This window comes from Anser cygnoides, chromosome 10 (assembly GCF_040182565.1).
Source record: "Anser cygnoides isolate HZ-2024a breed goose chromosome 10, Taihu_goose_T2T_genome, whole genome shotgun sequence".
NCBI lineage: Eukaryota > Metazoa > Chordata > Aves > Anseriformes > Anatidae > Anser > Anser cygnoides.
In genome coordinates this window covers 2,857,273-2,876,076 of record NC_089882.1, presented here as the reverse complement: position 1 = coordinate 2,876,076, position 18,804 = coordinate 2,857,273, and the positions used below count along the sequence as shown (strand labels likewise).

The window sequence follows — 18,804 nt, the reverse complement described above, 5'->3', positions numbered from 1 at the left end:
TTTTTCATGCATTTCTTTAATCCCCAGTTTAGGCAGGTGCGGCAGGAGACAGGCTGCTGGCAGGCGCACCTCCGACGGAGGGCGGCTCCATCACATCACGCAGCCGGTTTGTGCCTTCTTGCCCACGGGGGGCTCTTGGGGCACCTTGTGCTGGGCTCTGAGGTAACCTCCTCGCTTGTTACTGCTGAAAAAGGAAGTGAAAACGTGTGAAATTAGATCTTAAATCGAGTAGTTTCCTCCTCAGAAGAAACTCTTTGCCCTCCAGGCCCCGCAGGGCGCGGGGAGGCCAGGGACAGCATGTCCCCAGACGAGGCCGCAGCCACGAGGAGCGTGCCTCCCGCGTGGTGCCGCAAGCCTCCGCGCCACCGCCGTGCCCTGGGACACGGCTTCCCCGCAGAAGCAACGCGGCTGCGGTTCTCCAGCTGCTGCTCACGGCTCGTTTTCCGCCCTGCTCTCCACAGTTACCTACCGGGTTTGTTTCTAATGAGACTCGCCTGCACAGCTAACGCCTCCGCAGACAAACCAGCCGGTAAATAAACCAGCTCAGCTCTTTTCCACCAGCCACACTTCCTGGAGCAGCAGCCCTGCTGACGGATGCACGCAGACATCAGCGTACACGCGTGCATAGCAGGGCCTGCTGTTCAGAGTTTCACTGTCCATCGTTAGGCTTTTTCTGTTAACAGCTACCACAGCAGTCAGACGGTCGTACCAGCGGCTACACGAACTCCCGCTGCCTGCATCACCTTTGAGAGGTCCAAGTGGAGCATGGGTAAAAGTCGGCATAAAATGGCTTTCCGGCACCTTCCACGGGTGTCGTTCTGTCTGTCGCACTGCACTCCCGAAACGGCGACCTGGCATAACCCCTGCGGGCCCGGCGCCTCCTGAGCGCACGGCAGGGGCAGGCACTGCTACCATTTTCATGAGATGTTTGCTCCTCCATCCCTGTACAAACAGGTTCCGCACACCCACGAGCAACCGCTGGTCAGCAGGGCGCAGGCAGACGTCCGTGCCTTCCCTGACCGAGACGCCGACGCCTCTGCACTGGGGCAGCACGCAGCAGCTTTCTGCGAAGCGACGCAAGCCGAAGGTCTGCCCGTGCGACCTTCCAGCTCCCAGGCAGCGGCACCGTAACAGGGAACGCCACGTGCAGAGAAAGCCCTGCCAGCCACGCAGCCTCCTCTTCCTATCCCCTCCCCTCCAGCCTGCAGGAACTAGACCAGGCACCCTGAGAGACCAGAGCTGCGGTCAGCACGGCGATCTGGAGAAACACCCAGAGCCGAGGAAGCTCCAGAGCAGTTGCCTGCAGCCACCTCGCTTCCCACTCCCCTGCAGGCCACGGGCTCTGCGCCTAACAGCATGCGAGCCGAGGCCATCTGCAGGCACACAGGAAGCCAGACAGGAGTGCTCTACGCCAAAGAAAAGTTGGTGGGAACAGATCTGGGGCAAAAAGTGATTTATTTTGTAAAAGCCACCTGTGATTGTCACTGTTCCTACAGACAAAGCGGCATCACGCTGCTTTGGCAGATCCAGCTTCCAGGAAACTGCGTTCGTTTCTTTCTGGTTAAAAGAAGCTTCACGTTCGCCTTATCTTACTAAAAATATCTCTTTCTCATCATTGTTTCTTCCTTCAAAGAATTTCAGAGCATTTTGCGCTAGCACGTCTACTAGCCTTCTTTATAGGCCAGAAAGGAAATAAGCACTACAACAAATGATGAACAAAGAGAAACTTTATTTTTTTATATCCAAGCTCAAGCGACAAGGGAACGGTAGTGAACCGCAGGGCTGTACTTCTGGCCTCCTGATCAGAAGCACATTTAAGACCGCCTTGCCTGTAACACCTTCTTGCAACTACCACCAGTGCCCCAGTACAACTGTGTCCTTCCTGCTTCAGAGATGCACTTCGTTAGTCAGCCTCCTAACGAACGCTCCCCCGCACACAGCAGATGCGTTGCAGTGTCTGTGTTCTGCAACGTTAGTGTTAGAAAGCCAAATGCCAGCCCCGTTTCATGGCATTACTTCAGGAAGGAGAGGTTTGACTGAGCTTGCTGCAAAGGCTGCCAGTGAGAGAGGATCCTGGAGGAAAAACAATCATCCTTTTCCTGCTTTGTACGTGCCAAAAAGCATCACATTTGGTCTGCAGCCACTGGCGGCCTCAAACCAAAGCACTCTTACCAGAGCACAAGAAAACTGCTGGCTTGAAGAAAGCTTTGTAAAATAATTTTTTTAAAAGGGGGGATGGGGTCAGGGCTGGGCAAGTCCTCGTCACGCCAGATGTCTCTGACAAGGCAGAGCTGAAATGAGAGTTGGAGCTCTACACTTTCCCTTCCATAACGCCCCTGTCAGGAGCTAAATACAGTTATGATTTTATGAATTAAAGTACTAATAGAAGACAACTGACAGCAGAACATGCCCAGTTCTTGTATCGGAACACCATCACTTGGGATGTAGGAACAGTCCTACAAAAACACGGTTTTGCTCAAAACGATGTGCTGGGACAGTCACAGCACCCCCAAGGTCGCACTGCTCTGATGGGCCTTTAAACGCCGAGCGGACTTGTCTGAGCCTCCGGAGGTGCTCCAGCACGCCTCTCCCCCGCTCCAGGTAGCGGGGCGAAAGAAATCCTCACGTACAGCAGGCCTACTCCCAGCAGCCTCCCCCCCCGGGCAGGGCTCCCTACCCCCAACAAGAGCAGCGCTTTGCTGCAGGCCTGCTGAAGCAGGCGGGAGGCGTTCAGCCCTTCCGCAGCCGGGGAGATGCTCCCCACAGCACCACCCGCTTCATGTACGGAACAAAGGCAGAGCGGGGCAGCTTCCAGACAGCTCCCGGGGAACACAGATCAAAGCTGAGGTGGCGACAATGGAGGCTTGAAGTAATTAAGCCGGTCAAGCACTTAAACGAGTCAAAGCTCTCCCACGGAGAAGGACCACGGCCGAGGATCTCGCAGGCTGCTGCTCACGGCCTGCTCTGCTTGCGAACCACGCACGCGGCAGCGCTTGCTCGGCCGGCGGGGAGGTGGCGTTCAGCAGGGGCTTTGCAGAGCCGCAGCAGTCACCGACAGCACACCTTCCTCGCACGCCGACTGTCAGCTGGAAACAGACTTGCTCGTGCTGCAACGGCACCGTGCAGCAGAAACGCAGGACAAGTTTTGAGCGAAGCAAAGCACCCGGTTTTCTCCCATTATGCAGCATGCCCAAATGCACGCCACTTCACCCTGCTTGGAAAGCCTGCTTTCCTTGGACAGCAACTGGGAAAAAAAATAGTATTTTATTCTTAACTCCAGCCTAGCCTCAAGACCAAAACTTTCCACGGATCAGGACTGTCTGACAACAAATGTAATGGTGTGTTGCAATTACGTTTGATTTAAAAACAGAAACAGAATTTCAAATTTCAAAATGAATTCAAGCATAGACAAACAAACACCCAGATAAATCTGTAAGCAAAACTGGTCCTCAAGTGAACGTACTGCAAATTTTTCCACGGGGCGTCAGCAGCTCTCACATACCGAGCGTCTAAATGCCAACTCCTAATGAATCCAATGCGCTGATGACTACACTGTTTTCTAAAGAACTTGGCAAGATGTTCAGCATTATTAGAGAAGAGAGGAAAAACATAAAGCGGAATCTAGTCATTTTATACCCTTTCTTCCAATAACTGAAGAAACATCCATGCTCTGTCAAGGTAACTGCAGACATTTCCATTGGAATACGAGGCAGGAGGGCCTGACGCGAAGAGGAGCCAACTGCACAAACCTGACTCCAAACTCCCCACCAGAGGCATTCAGGGATCAGAGCTGTTCTGAGAGACACAGGCAGCATCCCGCAGCTTTCAGAAGTCCCTCAAGAGAGGCTTTTTCTGTCTTCCCCCAGCAGGGAGTCACTCCTCAGTGCTTCATCCCAGCGAGCTCAGTCCCACCTACGAACCGGGGCAGACCAGCAAAACCCCTGCTTCACGGCCCAGCTGCCCGTCAGCTCTCAGAAGTCCAGTTTTCAGTCTGTACAATATCGAGTTTACCTTCGCCATAAGGAAGTTTTCTTTGATTACAGTCTCCAACAAGCCTTGGCCAAACTTGTGAGCCGTCCAGAAAAGCCAACCGTATGATACCCTCCTTCTTGTAGTCAGGAATTCTTTCTGGAGAGTAATTTTCCTTCTTTCTTAACAATAATTGCCATGTCAGTCAGAAATGACTCAGGATTTTGCAACAGCTTTCTGGCACAGAAAGCACACCTCCAAACCGGGCGGTAACGCAGCGAGCAGGAGAGGGGTCGGTGCGTGTGCACGTGTGCATACACACCCGGGCGCGCACGCCCTTCTGCGGGCGGCAGCGAGAAGCCCAGACGCCCGGTCCCTACAGGGCACGCGGAGCAGAGCTCAACGCAAGCACAAGCGCTGCACCGGGAGGTCAGGACAGGGCTCGCAACGCCCCGCCAGGAGCACGCCTGGCAGCACACCCGGAACACGGTGGGGAAGGGCGAAGGGAGGGACACAGCGAAGGACGGGGACAGCAGGGAGCACCCAACGGCCAGGCCCTCCTCCAGAGCAGGAGGGATGCCAGCGGTGCTTTGGGTTCAAAACACACAACCCCCACAGCAGCGGATGAAGCCGGCAATATATATTTAAAGCCATGAATCTTTACTCTTGCAGGGGAAGGTGCCACCTCGGTGCATCACATCAGCTGCCCGTCCCAGGGGGATCGATGCCCTGCCGTCATTCCCTGCACACCCTGGGCACTGCAACCCCCGGGGCTGCTGGCAGGGGCCGAGCCTGTGGGCACCACCAGCGATACTCCGGGAGTACCCCAGGATTGCTGAAGGTGGGGCCTGGCCCAAAGGGACTACAGCAAGAAGGCATTTAAACGGTGCCTTACAATACAGCTACTTTTTGGAGCAGTCCCTGGGCAATATGGGACATACATTAGTGGCAATGCAACCGTTCAAATGGAAACGGACAAAAGCGCAAAGGAACCCACCGAGACGCCGGCCAGCAGTGACACAGAGCAGCTCCGGGAACCGCCCGGGCTGCGGCCAGACCCCAGCCCCGCTGAGCAGCACGCGCGGGCTGCGCCGCGGCGAGATGGCCAGGAGGCACCGGGCCAGCCCCCGTTTGTGCTCGGAGGGGACCCAGGGCTGGGGAGGCTGCACCGGCCAAAAATCACACCTGCAGCGACAGAGCAGAACCTGCGTGCGCTGCGATTTTTCACCAGAGCATTACCCTCTTCGCGCTATTAGCATGGCACCGCAGCCAGCTTCCTCAGACCCAGCCTGGGGTAACTCCCGAGACCGCCTGGCATCCAGAGTAGGGTCTGGTTTATTTCACTGCATACCACAGAAAACTAAAAAATGAACCTGAATTGGTTCTTTTCCCTTCCTCTCTGCAGGAAGAGAAATATGAGCTCCACCAGAGCCCCTTCAGCAGGTAGTCACCCACATCCTCGGAGATCCTGAAGGTGCGGCTGACCGTCGCTTTCAAGCTGTGGTTTACCATGAGCTGCTGCCGAGACCAGACAAGCTTTCGGGGCTAAATTTAGGCAGCGAAAGCACGTATTTTCAGGTTTTCTCCCGCTTTGTAAGGAGACCAGCCAGAAGGAGGATTAGTCTGGTACCTCACAGAGCACAGCCAAAGCTCACATAAATGTATTGTAAAATGTAAAAATGAGCACAAGGACCTCAGACCCTGACACCAAGCCTAGGAGATGAATGTGGGAGCTCAGTAAAGAACAGGACTTGCAGATTATGTTTTTAAATTATTATTTTTTAAAGAAAGCAGGAGCAAGAACATACGTCTCCCTGAACGTAGAGATAAGCAGTGTTTAGGAAACGGGTCTGCTGTTACACAGCCAGAAGAGTTTAGGTGAGCACGGTTACTGAGGATGAACTCCATCATTTTCCTTGAAAATGCCATCCCACTCCCACAGCCGACGGTTTCTCCCTTTCGGAGCGTCCCCGGAGGGCAGCGCGGGCCCACTCACACACACACAAACTGCCGGTGCTGCCCGCCCTCCCCACGCCTGTGGGGCGCCCGGGTCCCAGCAACTGCCCCCACGGCACCCGGCCGTGTCCCTGGAAAGGGACACGCCAAGCGGGATCGTGGGGGAGAAACGGAGAACACCTCTGCCCTCCTTCTTCCGTTTTCAACCCAAAATTCAAATCTGAACTTAAAATAAGGAAACTCTTTCAGGAAGCAGCCCCCAGCGTGCGAGGGGCCGTGCTCCCCACCAAGCTCCCGTGCCACCCGCCTCGCAGCTGGCGGTTACTGCAGGAGGAGGATGGAAACGGTGCGATCGCACGGCCGGAGCCGTGCCGGGAGGAGCCCGAGGAGGACAGTCGGCCGCTCTCACAACAGAGCACCGGGCAAAGCCCAAGCACCGCAGGGCTTCCTTACGGCCACGAGCAGCACCTCACTGCAGGGCAGCCGGGACTCCCACCCGACGTCACGCCGAAGCCTTTACAAATCACTCGTGTGCTGTGCACGCTGGGCTCGCACGCCCCCGAGCAGACCGGCTGGCCACGAACCAGGAGGCGATTTGTGGGCACGGACAGCAATGACCAAGCCCCGCTGACACACGGGTACCGGCTTCCACACCTGTGTCACACCTTGAGCACACCAGCACGGTCAGCAAGTGCCCTACTGCTGCCAGCTAGGAGATTGCTGGTGCCCCGTCCCCAACACACCTCTCATCATCCTGCTCGACTCGGACACGTCTTTCCTTTATTGAACCACCCCTGTAACCACCCATTGTCTCCATCTTTCCTTTCCTTCTCCTTCCTAGAGCCAGCAGTGAGGACACAGCGCAAGAACTTCCTGCGTGAAGGAGAAAAGCGTTCCCTGACGACAAGGGACACTGCGCTGAGGACGCAGCTGCACGGCACGCATTTGTCCACGGGCAGCCCAGGCACCCCCGTGAATTACAGCGAAGTTACCCACGGACTGAATCGGCTACAGCTGTCTCCGCTTTTGTCTGACCATGAGCAACGCGGAGGACGTAAATCTCATTTACTCCCTGGTACACTTTGTTGTCTGGGCTACGCTGCCCTGCATTGATTACGCTGAAATACCGGGAGCTGCAATTTATGGGACTGAGGATGGAACGAGCCCAAGGAAACACTCGGCAATGCAAGATACGGCTATTGTTCTGCCTTGTCTTGTTTCCAAACAAGCCGAACTCCTACCAGCCCACGGACACCAGCCCTGGGAAAGCAGTCACCTCCGAGCCCCCGGCCTGCAGACACTCCTGAGCACCCTCCGTGCTTTCCTCAGAGGACCCCGCCTGCACCAGCACCTGCGCACCGCAGCGAGTTCGGTCCGAGCGCACCAGCCTGCTTCCCAGGCGGGTTTTATTCTGGGAGCCCCGCTGCAGCTCCGCCTTTCGCGGGGGGGAAACAGTCCCCAAAGTTTTTAAGCGTGTTGATGTAGCAACAACAGCACCTTAACAGAACACAAATCTGCACAAACAAAACGAAATAAACACAGCAAAGAAGGCGAGGCAAACACTTCCCAGCCTAGGCTAGGCCGATCCCTTACTAAACGCAGCCAGAAGAAGACAGATCCAGCAGCAGGAATGCTCGAGACATTGATTCAGATCTGGCCAAAGCTACAGGAAAACATTCCTCTGGCCACCTTGGAAAAACCGGTGGAGTTTACAAAGGGGCAGAGAACGAGTCAGAACAGGCCCGGCTGAAAGGTTTTGAAGAGATTTGCAAAGATCTTTGCAAAGAACAACCCCAAATCTGTGCTGGGGTAGGTGCATCTAGCATCTAGCCACAGCTTTTCAGCGCACAGGTTCCTGTGCTGCTGTGCAAGTCTGACAAAAGAAACAGCGACAACCACAAGACCCATCGGTTTTCAGAGGACACGAACGGCTCGGTTTGTTGGACAGGAGCAAGGCCAGGTTACGAAGTCAGGCGCTTTCCTGCGTGAGGGCTGCGGGAACAGGAACACGAAGGGGAGGGGGAAAGCCGCACAGCCGAGGAGCTGGCTCCTCCACCTCTACTTCTTCTTGGTAGGAATACAAGAAAGAAGCAAGACACCCATAAGAACCGGTTAAAGCATTAAAAAGAAGGAGCCAAACAGCCTGGTTGTTGTGTTTGTTCAAGATTTAAGAAGAACAAAAGGAAGTGCCACAAAAGCAGATGGCGCGCCTTCCCCCGGAGGGAAGGGGCATTCTGGCCGCAAACCTCGCGGGGTGCAGCAGCTCCGAGGCTTCGCCACCCCTTCTTCCCCGCTGACAACCCAGCGCATTCAGTCCAGGGGCATTGTCCCGGCCAGCTCAGACGGAGGACGCCTTTCATGCGCTGAATGCCCCCGCTGCCGTCACCAGAACTCTGGGGTTTGGGCTATTAAAATGCAAAAGAGAGCGTATTTAAACTGAGAAAGAAAGGGAGCTGTACAAGAATGTGAATCACGCCCCAGCCACCGAGATGGAATAAAGAAGAAGATCATTAAATGGCTCGTTCGAGCACCTCGCACTCCTTAATCCAGGCGGGGAAAACTTCACAGCCGAGCAGGGGCAGGCTGCTGGTGCCCGCCGCGGTGCCCGTGTGCGGGGCGCTGCGAGGCTCCGGCGGAGCGGCCCCAGCACGGAGCAGCCCCAGCACGGAGCAGCCCCCACGTCTGCGCCGGTCACCCCAGCGCTGGTGGCAGCCGAGAGCTCTGCGCGTCCGCGAATCCACCGGAACGACCCTCGTCGAGGCAAGCGCCGTGCCCCTCTGTGCCTACACATGAGTAATACGCAGTAATTCCTCGGAGAACTTTTCGTCCAGCATCTCCAAGCAACCTGCAAACTGCAGCAATACAAACCTCGCACAGCCTCTGAGGAGGAGGAAAGGGTTACTGCACCAATTTTACAGATCGGTAAAAGATTGTTTCCTCACACTTCGCCACTGCTCCTGCCCCCAGCTGTGCCATTCTGCCGTGCAAACGCGCTCCTGCCTTGCACCAAGGCCAAACGGCTCACGATCTGTGAAGGCCGCAGAAAATGACAAGTAAAAACAAACCGCAGAACAGTAGCCTCCAATTCAGGAGCACGAAGACCTTGCCATGTCTGACAACAGCCGCTGCCCAAGGCCACGGGCGCGCAGGGAAGCTGCCGACGGGGACGGCCGGGCCATCGAGCAGCACGCGCTGCGGGGCTGCCGCCCGTGCGCCCTACGTGGGAACCGCGATTAAAGCACCCTCCCTGTGCAGCCTCCGAGTGAAACGCTGAGCAGGAAGGTTTGCAAGGCAGACTCCTAGGAAATTCAAGCAATGGGCGTATCTTCCAGGAAGAGCATTAAACCAAATCACCAGGAAGCGTAACTGCTGAGCACAGACCCACACGGAGGGGAAGCAGGCGGCACGGAGTGACCCCTGCAAGATGATCATGCCCCCGCTCCAAAACATCCTGTGCACCGCCAGGGGCTGAGGGTACTTCACTTGAAGCATGTCCTTATCACCTAGAAATGCTCTTCCTTCACGTCCTCTTGGTGAATTATCCCCACTGTGTGATTCCAGCAAAAACACATCGCACGCTGCCTGTTGCCTGGATCAGCACGCACCCTTCAGACCTCCCTGCGGCACACGCGACCACGCGCAGTCATCCGCTGCCGGGGAACCGACGGTGCCTCCTCCTCCTCCTCCTCCTCCTCCTCCTGCTGCTGCCTCGGCCAGACGTCAGGCCAAGGCTGACACTCCTCTGCACTCCTGCTCCTTTCCAGGAAAATAGGTAACGTTGGAATAAGAAAGAGAAAACCATGCCGTGACCAATAAAATAACATTGTCCTCAGGCCCAGCCTGCTTGGAATCTGCAGAAAGGAACCACAAAGATAAGGAGGAATTTCATCCTCGGTGCCTTTCTGTGAGAGGAGAGAACCGGCACAGCCCTCCCCTAGCACCTGTATGTTCAGCCTCAGCCTGTGAGCGCAGGCACTGGTCGGGAAAGAATGAGGAGTGAACAGACTTTACTTTCGGCTTTGTAAAACCAAATGAAGCACAGGTTTGGTCTGGGGCCCCGATCTCTTCCAGTCTTCACCTAGGGGCGCCCAGCACAGGCAGCGTCCCAGCACACCGCCCAGGGCTTTCCACGCCAGACAGGATCCCAAACACACACTTCACCGTTTCATGACGACTCCATCATCTACCACAGACCTTGAGTATGTTTCAGGCCGCAGACGGCTCAACTGGAGGCTAATAATGTGCTCCGCGTTGGGATCGTTGGCTTGCGCAGCCGCCACCCACAAAGCAGAGGGATAATCACCCTCAGCACTTCAGTTCTGTGCAAGTCATCAGCTCCTGTGGCACGAAGCGATCGCGTTACTTCCTTCCAACAGGAAGATCAGCTTAAAGCACATTGTCTCCTCTCACCATCTTCCCCAGCATCCCAGGCTTTACTTATTAGTGGGCACAGAACCAGCTGGTGATAGATAAACAATACAAATGAAAACACAGAAATATCCTGTCCCTACAGAGCTCTTCCTCCTCCCAGACAATGCATCCTCGAGAGCAAGAGGAGGAGGGGCCGGCGGAGAGCAGACGCCAGCAGGACAGACGCCTCCGCACCCAGGTCAGTTCAGCTCCAGCTGGCCAACGCGCCCCAGCGCTGCAGCGCCCAGGTCGGCCTCGTGCCTGTTTTGTCTTCGCCAGGGAGATGGCACGGATGCACGCTGTGCTTTTGTCCCCCCCACCACGCTGGTTCTTCTGTACTTACTCTTCACCCGTTTCCTCTTCCTGGCACTGCCTCGCCGTGCAGAGATCCCCGAGCTACTGCAGGGCATGGGCGCGCTCCCGCGGACCCCTCCCCAGGCCAGCAGCGAAAGGAAAGTGTTAAATTCCCACCCGGAAAACAACAAAGGGCATTAAAGCTACACAGGTAATAGGGCAGCTCACAAGAGGCAGCGAGTCAGCAGGCACATGCAACCGATGTGCACCAACAGGCGTGGGTTTCCCTGAAGAACCATGGAAGCGGGTGTGCTCCCAGCAGCTACAGCTCTGGCTCAAGTCAGCTGGCTCTGCAGGTGTCCGGCACTTCTAGAAAATAATCCCTCAAATATTTTACTGTATCCACTTGGTATGCACATAGCCCGAATGTCTGCAGTGCTATCTCTGGAGGGCTCTCCTGCCATGCTGTCCTTTCATCGCACTTGCAAGGAAGACAAGATTTGGATGTAAGCATTCCTTCTGTTGAAAAAAAGAAAACACCTTCCTTCTTTTCCGCTCACACTCAGATGTGCAGAAGTCTTGGATTCTTTGAATTCATATCCCTTCATTCAAAGCAAAAAAAAAAAATGGGCCTTCAGGTTGACTGAGGTACAAATCAAATAACACTGCCTTTAAAGCAAAAAAAAAATGTGCCATCCTAGCAGGGTGAAGCAAATAAAGATTTTAATTTGTTTCTTTGAAGCCTTTGTTTCTAACCACCTAGAAGCAGATCTAGCCTTCGCTCAAACACCCTGCACAGTGTCAACCCGAACTCCCACTGCCTGACTCCCCCCGAGCTCTGTGCCGGGCAGCGCGGGGGACAGGCACCCCAGCAGAGCCTGAAGCAGCCCGTGCCCTTCAGCTGTTTGTGCAGCCCTGTTCGAGCCCCAGGCTGCACACACCTGAGCAGCACTGCTGCCAGAACTCCCTTCTTGCACCTCAGACTGCGAAATTGCACCTCGCAGCTAAAACGCACGAGAAAAAAAGCGAGCCCAGAACTCCCATATTAGTTATTTGCAATTGCTTTGTTTCAGCTGCCGGCTGTCGGCAGAGCCGCTAGCACGTAAATGCCATTCTGACTTCGGGGGGATACGCTGCCGGAAAGTCAGCGAAGAGCCCCGCGCTCTGCATGCGACATAGCCGGCGTCTGCTTTTTATAAATTCCTTCCGAAGCAGATTGCTAATTGCTCCTGATTTCTGCTCTTCTAAAATAAGCTCAGGCTGCAATCTGCATCGATGCTGCAGAGGGACTAATGAATTGCCCGCCCACCTGGAATTCAAGCTTCAGCAAGTCGCAGCGGCAGGCGGGCACGGCTCCCCCCGCCTGCGACCCTCGCAGTCCCGCTGCCACCCGGGGCCAGCCCCGCGCGGGCACCACGCAGCGCCACGGCGCAACCGCGTTCGGAGGAGCCTCGAGGACCCAGCGACGGTCAGGGAGCGCAGGGAGGAACCCCACGCCGATGCCGAACTGGCTGCGCCCCGCGTGCGGCAGAACACCCCCGGCTTGTATCAGCCAGTGCCGGGGGGCTCTGAGCACCCGTGGCACTGCCCGCGGCCCTGCTGCCGCCCCGAGCAGTGCCCCTGGTCCCCGCAACGCGCTGGCAGGCTGCAGGGGCACGCGGGCACCGCTCTCTGTAAAGCCACGGGTTTCACCTAGGGTGAAACAGTGCTGGAAATGAAGACTAAAAGGAAGTGCAGGAGCCCACGTCACTGAAACGAGGTTGGGAAGCACAGGGAGGCACGTCGGTGGCACAGCCCCGCAGGGAAGCCCACCTGCCGGCCGCGGGGCTGTGCCACGCGCCGCAGGTTGCGGCTGCAGACGGCCGCCCCAAGCAGCAGAGGCGGATGTGTAAACAAAGCTCGCCGCAAACAAACATCTCGCACGGCACACTGTAGGACTGTATCGCCAGATAATCTTCAATAGCCAAAGCACATCAAAACACTGTTTTCCCTTTATCTTCCTGAATTGTCAGCTGCGATTGTGACAACTTCAACGCACACCCACCACTTAGCACGAAGGCACACTGCTCCAAAATCGCTGCCAGCCAGCTCCGCTTCCAAGCACAGGAACGCCGCTGATTGCTCCACGCACCTCCCTGCAGGAGGACCAAAATGTTTCCCAGTCATTAAACGCTACAACCTCCCATCCAGCAGAGACCTGCCACCACGGCGAGGCAGGAGAAACTCACGCGCGAGGTCGGGAAGCCCTTCGTTGTCAAATTATCTGCCTCACACAGAACACGTGCGGTCACACCTGCACGCTGCTCCTTCGGCGAGAGCAACTGCGCGCGTAAACCACCCGAACGCCTTCCCGACTGCACAGCCGCGGCACGCGCACGGCGGGCACACGGGTGGCCGTACGCACGGCTGGGAGGTGACCGATGCCCGCGCTGAACTCGGGCCATCGGCGCTCGGCAGGGCAGCGCCACGGCCGGGAGGTGCCGGCACACCTGGGCTGCGTGCCCTGCGCGTGGGCGCCGCGACCAGGCAGCCCGGCTTTCTGCGCTTACTTACGTAGGCCAGCGAAAGCACAACAAGGGAAGAATACGCGATGCAGACGCTTTCACCATAAGGAAAAGCCCTAAAGTAAAGCAGGGGTAACAGAAAAGCAAGTGCTTCCTCTGGACGAGTCCTTAGAAACTCCAACATTCAGCACACCAGGGAGGAAAGCGCTCTCTAGGCACGCATTAGCCGCGCCCGCCGCGCCACTGCCCTCCCCAGCAGCGACCTCCCCGGCAGCCCACTTAACGTTAAAACCACTGCTGCCGCAATCTTGGCAAGTATCGGCACGCCTATAGCTGCTCGGACCCTACGCATTACTGTTTTTAAGACCAGGCAACGCTTTCAAAAAACAAGCCCACATTTCAGCATTCATGTGCCTCCCCAGCCAGCTACGGCAGGAAATCTGAGCTGTCCCCAAAGGCAGCGCTCCAACCTCCCAGACAGCTGCAAAACACATCACAGCAGTACCATGCCTTATCCCCAGCCTCCAGCTTCCCCGATGAGTTTTTTCAGGAGAGCAGACAGCTCTCTTCCTTTCTCCCCCGCTCCTCCTTGGTGCGAGCACAAATCCCAAGCCTTGAGGATTAGTCAAAATATCCCCATTTATCTAATGTTCGCTGTACTTCCTTGTTTTGCTCCGTGCTTTACTTTGAAGATTGCTTTCAGGGATCTCCCAGTCCTCTCCCCAACTTCAGGACTCTTTTCATTATTTATTTTTTTAAGGCTTCTGCTCCCTTTCCATGTGCACGTTTCCCACCCCTGCTGCCCTGGCCGTAGGGCACCGCACAGGCCGCGTGCCAGGGTCCACAGGCGAGCACCGAACTGCGGTTCTCACAGGAGCCTTGCAGCAATGAGGCAAACGATGGCAACACTCGATCCTGCAACCTCTGCTCGCATGGGCAGCCTCAGGGGTGCTCTCAGTGCAGTGCAACACGAAGAGTCAGTACCAAACCCGTCTGCTCCCCGGTTCTTCCCCGCTGAGCCCACGGGAGGTCGGTCAGCCCTCCCAGCTCCCTCCTCAGCACCCCCGTTCGGCATCGCCTCCTGCGTTCTCCTCGGTTTCCCAACTTCCAGCTCTTCTGTTGCAAGCGCTGCTGCTCCAGCACACGGGTCAAGCTGAGCAAACAGCATTTGCTGGAATTCAGCACAGGCTGCTCTGACATCTATCCCACTTACCTCATCTATTTGTCAGAAATAATTAAAAGATTCCAAATTCCATTTTATTTATTCAGATTAGACTCTCAGTTCCAAACACGTTATCTTTCCTGCGCTAGCTGGTTTTTGTCTTGAAGGCATCAGCCACAACTTTACCCATCCTAAAACTGCACAATTCGGCGCAAGAGCTTCTTTGTGAGCACCCCTCTCCAGCCAGCAAGCAGCTGCTCGCCGGCAGGCTCCATCTCACCTCCCTTCTCCTTCCCGGAGCCCGAGTTCTCTGTGCACATCACTTCATCGCCTTTTATTCCGGCGAGCAGCATCACAGCGGGCTTCACCCCGCCTCTCGCAGCAGGCACGTCTGCTCACTCCACAGCACCGTGCCCCTCTGCCCTCGAGGGGCTGATTGCCCCCACCCTGGACCAACTCTCAAGAAACGGGCATCCTCCAGCTCCTCGCTGGGCCAGCACCCCTTACTTTGCTCCGCACGTAACTCCAGCTCTTCCATGCATCGACTAGCCCAAATCCGTGTCACTAAGATCTGTGTGGTGCCATCTCTTCCCCTGACAGCTTGGCCTGCCCTACGGGCGAAGCCCCGGGCCCACCACGCGGTTGCTGTACAGACGCCTCTCCTGCAGCGGGGAGCTGGCCCCGAGCAGCGCGGTGCCGGCGGGATCGGGACGCAGAGCGGGCTGGGTGCCGCTGGGATCGGGACGCAGAGCGGGCTGGGTGCCGCTGGGATCGGGACGCAGAGCGGGCTGGGTGCCGCTGGGATCGGGACGCAGAGCGGGCTGGGTGCCGCTGGGATCGGGATGCAGAGCGGGCTGGGTGCCGCTGGGATCGGGACGCAGAGCGGGCTGGGTGCCGGCGGGATCGGGACGCAGAGCGGGCTGGGTGCCGCTGGGATCGGGACGCAGAGCGGGCTGGGTGCCGGCGGGATCGGGACGCAGAGCGGGCTGGGTGCCGGCGGGATCGGGACGCAGAGCGGGCTGGGTGCCGGCGGGATCGGGACGCAGAGCGGGCTGGGTGCCGCTGGGATCGGGACGCAGAGCGGGCTGGGTGCCGGCGGGATCGGGACGCAGAGCGGGCTGGGTGCCGCTGGGATCGGGACGCAGAGCGGGCTGGGTGCCGGCGGGATCGGGACGCAGAGCGGGCTGGGTGCCGGCGGGATCGGGACGCAGAGCGGGCTGGGTGCCGCTGGGATCGGGACGCAGAGCGGGCTGGGTGCCGGCGGGATCGGGACGCAGAGCGGGCTGGGTGCCGCTGGGATCGGGACGCAGAGCGGGCTGGGTGCCGGCGGGATCGGGACGCAGAGCGGGCTGGGTGCCGGCGGGATCGGGACGCAGAGCGGGCTGGGTGCCGGCGGGATCGGGACGCAGAGCGGGCTGGGTGCCGCTGGGATCGGGACGCAGAGCGGGCTGGGTGCCGCTGGGATCGGGACGCAGAGCGGGCTGGGTGCCGGCGGGATCGGGACGCAGAGCGGGCTGGGTGCCGGCGGGATCGGGACGCAGAGCGGGCTGGGTGCCGGCGGGATCGGGACGCAGAGCGGGCTGGGTGCCGGCGGGATCGGGACGCAGAGCGGGCTGGGTGCCGGCGGGATCGGGACGCAGAGCGGGCTGGGTGCCGGCGGGATCGGGACGCAGAGCGGGCTGGGTGCCGGCGGGATCGGGATGCAGAGCGGGCTGGGTGCCGGTGGGATCGGGACGCAGAGCGGGCTCGCCATCGCAGCGAGTTATTTTAGCACGCGAGCTGGGGACGCTTCCTCCCCGCCCCTGCACCATCTGCTCTCCGTCCCCTCAGCTCGCAGCGCAGGAGCGTGCCCTCCTTCCCCCCCCGCAGCGCTCTGCCCGCCGCTCCTGGCACCTTCTGGCACACACGGCCCCGGCCCCGCGGCCCCTCAGGCGCTGCAGCCCCTCACGTCCGCTCCCGGGCAGGCAGCCCCGGGCAGCTCGGTGTGACCGGCGAGCCCCCGGCCTGCACGCCGCTGCCGCAGCGGTGAAGAGCTAGGAAGGTGAAGTCTGGAAGGCTCAGGAGACCACTACGGACACTGAAGAGAAAGCCTTTATGTCAAGGTCACCCAAGGTCCCTCGTATCCTTATGCTGTATACAGATTTTTTTTTTTTAATGTAAAATTTTATACCTAGATGAAAACACGCTCTGAGCGTTCCTCACACGAATTCCTAATTTTATGATTACATCCTGCCATCGAGGCTGGGAATAAACAGAAGGCTGTAATCGCACAATAACTGTGATTTTCTCTTAACACCAGCCTCTGCGGTGGAACGATCAGCACATCTCCGGATATAGCACACCGTTCCAGACAGCATCCTTATTTGCATGTCACAGCACAAAGATGAGGCAGTGAACCAATACCCCGGCGGTACTTACTTATTTAGAGACCAATAACGAACGTGGGACGTGCCACCGCCTGCTAACGAATTGCAGCAGCACGCACTAACCCGGCCCGAGCACAGCGGCCCCGGCCCGCTGCCGCACCGCGTCCTCTGAGACAAACCGGGCTGACACGCGGCGGCCTCCCCGCCCGGCAGGCGTGTGACCAGCGCACTGACAGAGGCTCCCGGACGGAGATCTCTTCGGAGTTACTAAAATTTTGTTAATGTCAGCAAACCAATCCAGGAACCATACGCGACACAACTCGCTGGTATTTGTTTTCTGCGCAAGAGCCGTTCCTTCTCCCAGACACTCATGCTCACGGGCAATCAGTGCAGCTACAAACAGCCAGCACTGACCAACGCCACGGCAAGCTGCCCGGGCGCTCCTGCAGAGCGGCGCCAGCCCACCGAACGCTGGCAGCAGCCATTCACTGGGACAGCGTCGAGCTCACTGGAGAAACAGGAGATTTATCTCACTGAACTGAGAAAAGCTTTTACCTGCTGAAGCGTACTGAGCACTAAGCCAGGATCAGGCCATTATTCTTCGTTTCCAGTACGCGTATGAGCACTGAAGCCTCCATCCGTACGCCTTTGCTCACGCTGTCCTTTGACCTAGACGTAATCTTGCCGTTTCTGCCCTTCTCTAAGGATTATTCACTCACCTCCTCTGCCTACCAAGGCCCTCCTTGCCTCGGTGGTTCATCACATCACATCGCATGTGACTTTCAGAACAGCATCTACCCACTGCAGCTCAGAGCAAAAAGCTCTGTGTTTATTTTTGGGACACACGTTTCATGTGACACCAGGTTTTTCATGTTCATTGCCCAGTTCAAAGCCAGGAAAGACCGATGACCTAGAGAGGGTACCATCGAACGGCCCCCTAGTGAGGTCTGACCACCCGAAACAAAACGCCCCGATCTGCCTGTCGCGCCAAAACCTGCTCATTGTTTGCACCACCACAGACAACCGTACTGACGTGGCAGCAGAGAGGAGACTTCAGCGCCCACTCCTGTGGCCTAAGGCAGGCAAGACTCTGTTGCAGTCCCAAGTTTCAGATGCTCCTGACAACACAAGCAACCCAGAATCCAAACCCGCCTATTCAGGGACAGGCAAGCAGTGTTTGAATGGCAGAATGACCTACCACATCTTTGTCCGTCTCCATATTGTGGCCCCGTAAGATAACATTTTTCCCTATTGAAGACACACGTGAGGTGAAGAGCACGGATGGACTTCTGGAACAGGGAATGCCTTTAACTGGTGGCCTTCAGCACCAACCATCAAACTGAGCTCAAATAATTACAGTTTGAAGGAAAAGGCTGACAGTGACTTGACATGGTCTCTTACATTAAAATGCACCATATTTCCTTTGTGCCATATTCTTATTCACTTTGATGTATTATCATGCCCTGCTCCTCTTGATTGCTTTTCAGAAGCACTCTAAATTAATGTGAACTGGTAAAGGGTAATTATCTCTATGAATAATTAGTGCATGCTAATAAATGCAAAATAGGACAAAATGCTAAGTTTTACTGCCACTAACAGTTCCTCCTCATGACACCCTCTCTGCTAAAAGAGCATCTACTGAGCACTGGCACAGAAACCCAGAGGACAGCTGTGTCCTTATTGCAAGCGTGACGAATTCCTCCATACGGCAGAGAATGACAGAAGCACAGTCCCTGCTTCCTTGTCTGAAGCATGATCTTACAGTGGCCAAAGAAATACTGTTTTTCCCTTAGCCAAATGCTGTAAGAATATGTATTATTAAAAATACATAGTATTACCAAAAAAGAGGAAGAAGGTATCACCGAGAAAATGAAGCAGACATCCCCAAGAAAAAGAGGCTATTTCCAGGCAGAGGACGAAAAGGGAAGGTTGCACTCATGCAGACATCCGTCAGTAACTCCGTGACGCAGGTGCCAGTGGGTGCTGTCCGACACAAGGTTGGTGTAACCAAGCGCCACTCGCGGAGCAGAGCCAAGACCCCCCCGCAGCACGCCTGCACCCGAGGAGCGCAGACCGGCCCTGCGGAGCGCAGCCACCAACGCTTTCTCCCCAGTAACCCCACCGGCCCCCATGCCACCCAGCT

General features: G+C 56.9%; 1 protein-coding gene across 8 annotated transcripts in view; it reads right to left on the bottom strand.

The window, feature by feature from the left end:
• The window catches only part of SRGAP3 (SLIT-ROBO Rho GTPase activating protein 3), a 109,285-nt gene that overhangs the window by 70,192 nt on the left and 20,289 nt on the right, over positions 1-18,804 (bottom strand). Inside the window, exons 1-2 of one of the 8 annotated variants that reach the window (XM_048074729.2) lie at positions 13,183-13,547; positions 12,674-12,764 (exon numbers count right to left, since the gene is read on the bottom strand). The exons of 3 other annotated variants lie outside the window; for them this stretch is intronic. In XM_048074729.2, coding sequence (XP_047930686.1) covers positions 12,674-12,764; positions 13,183-13,317 — 226 coding nt within the window. In that variant the 5' untranslated portion in view covers positions 13,318-13,547. Of the gene's footprint in view, positions 1-12,673; positions 12,765-13,182; positions 13,548-18,804 lie in introns of those variants that run through there. 4 more of the 8 variants (XM_048074696.2, XM_013182262.3, XM_048074720.2 and 1 more) reach the window with 4 other exon arrangements.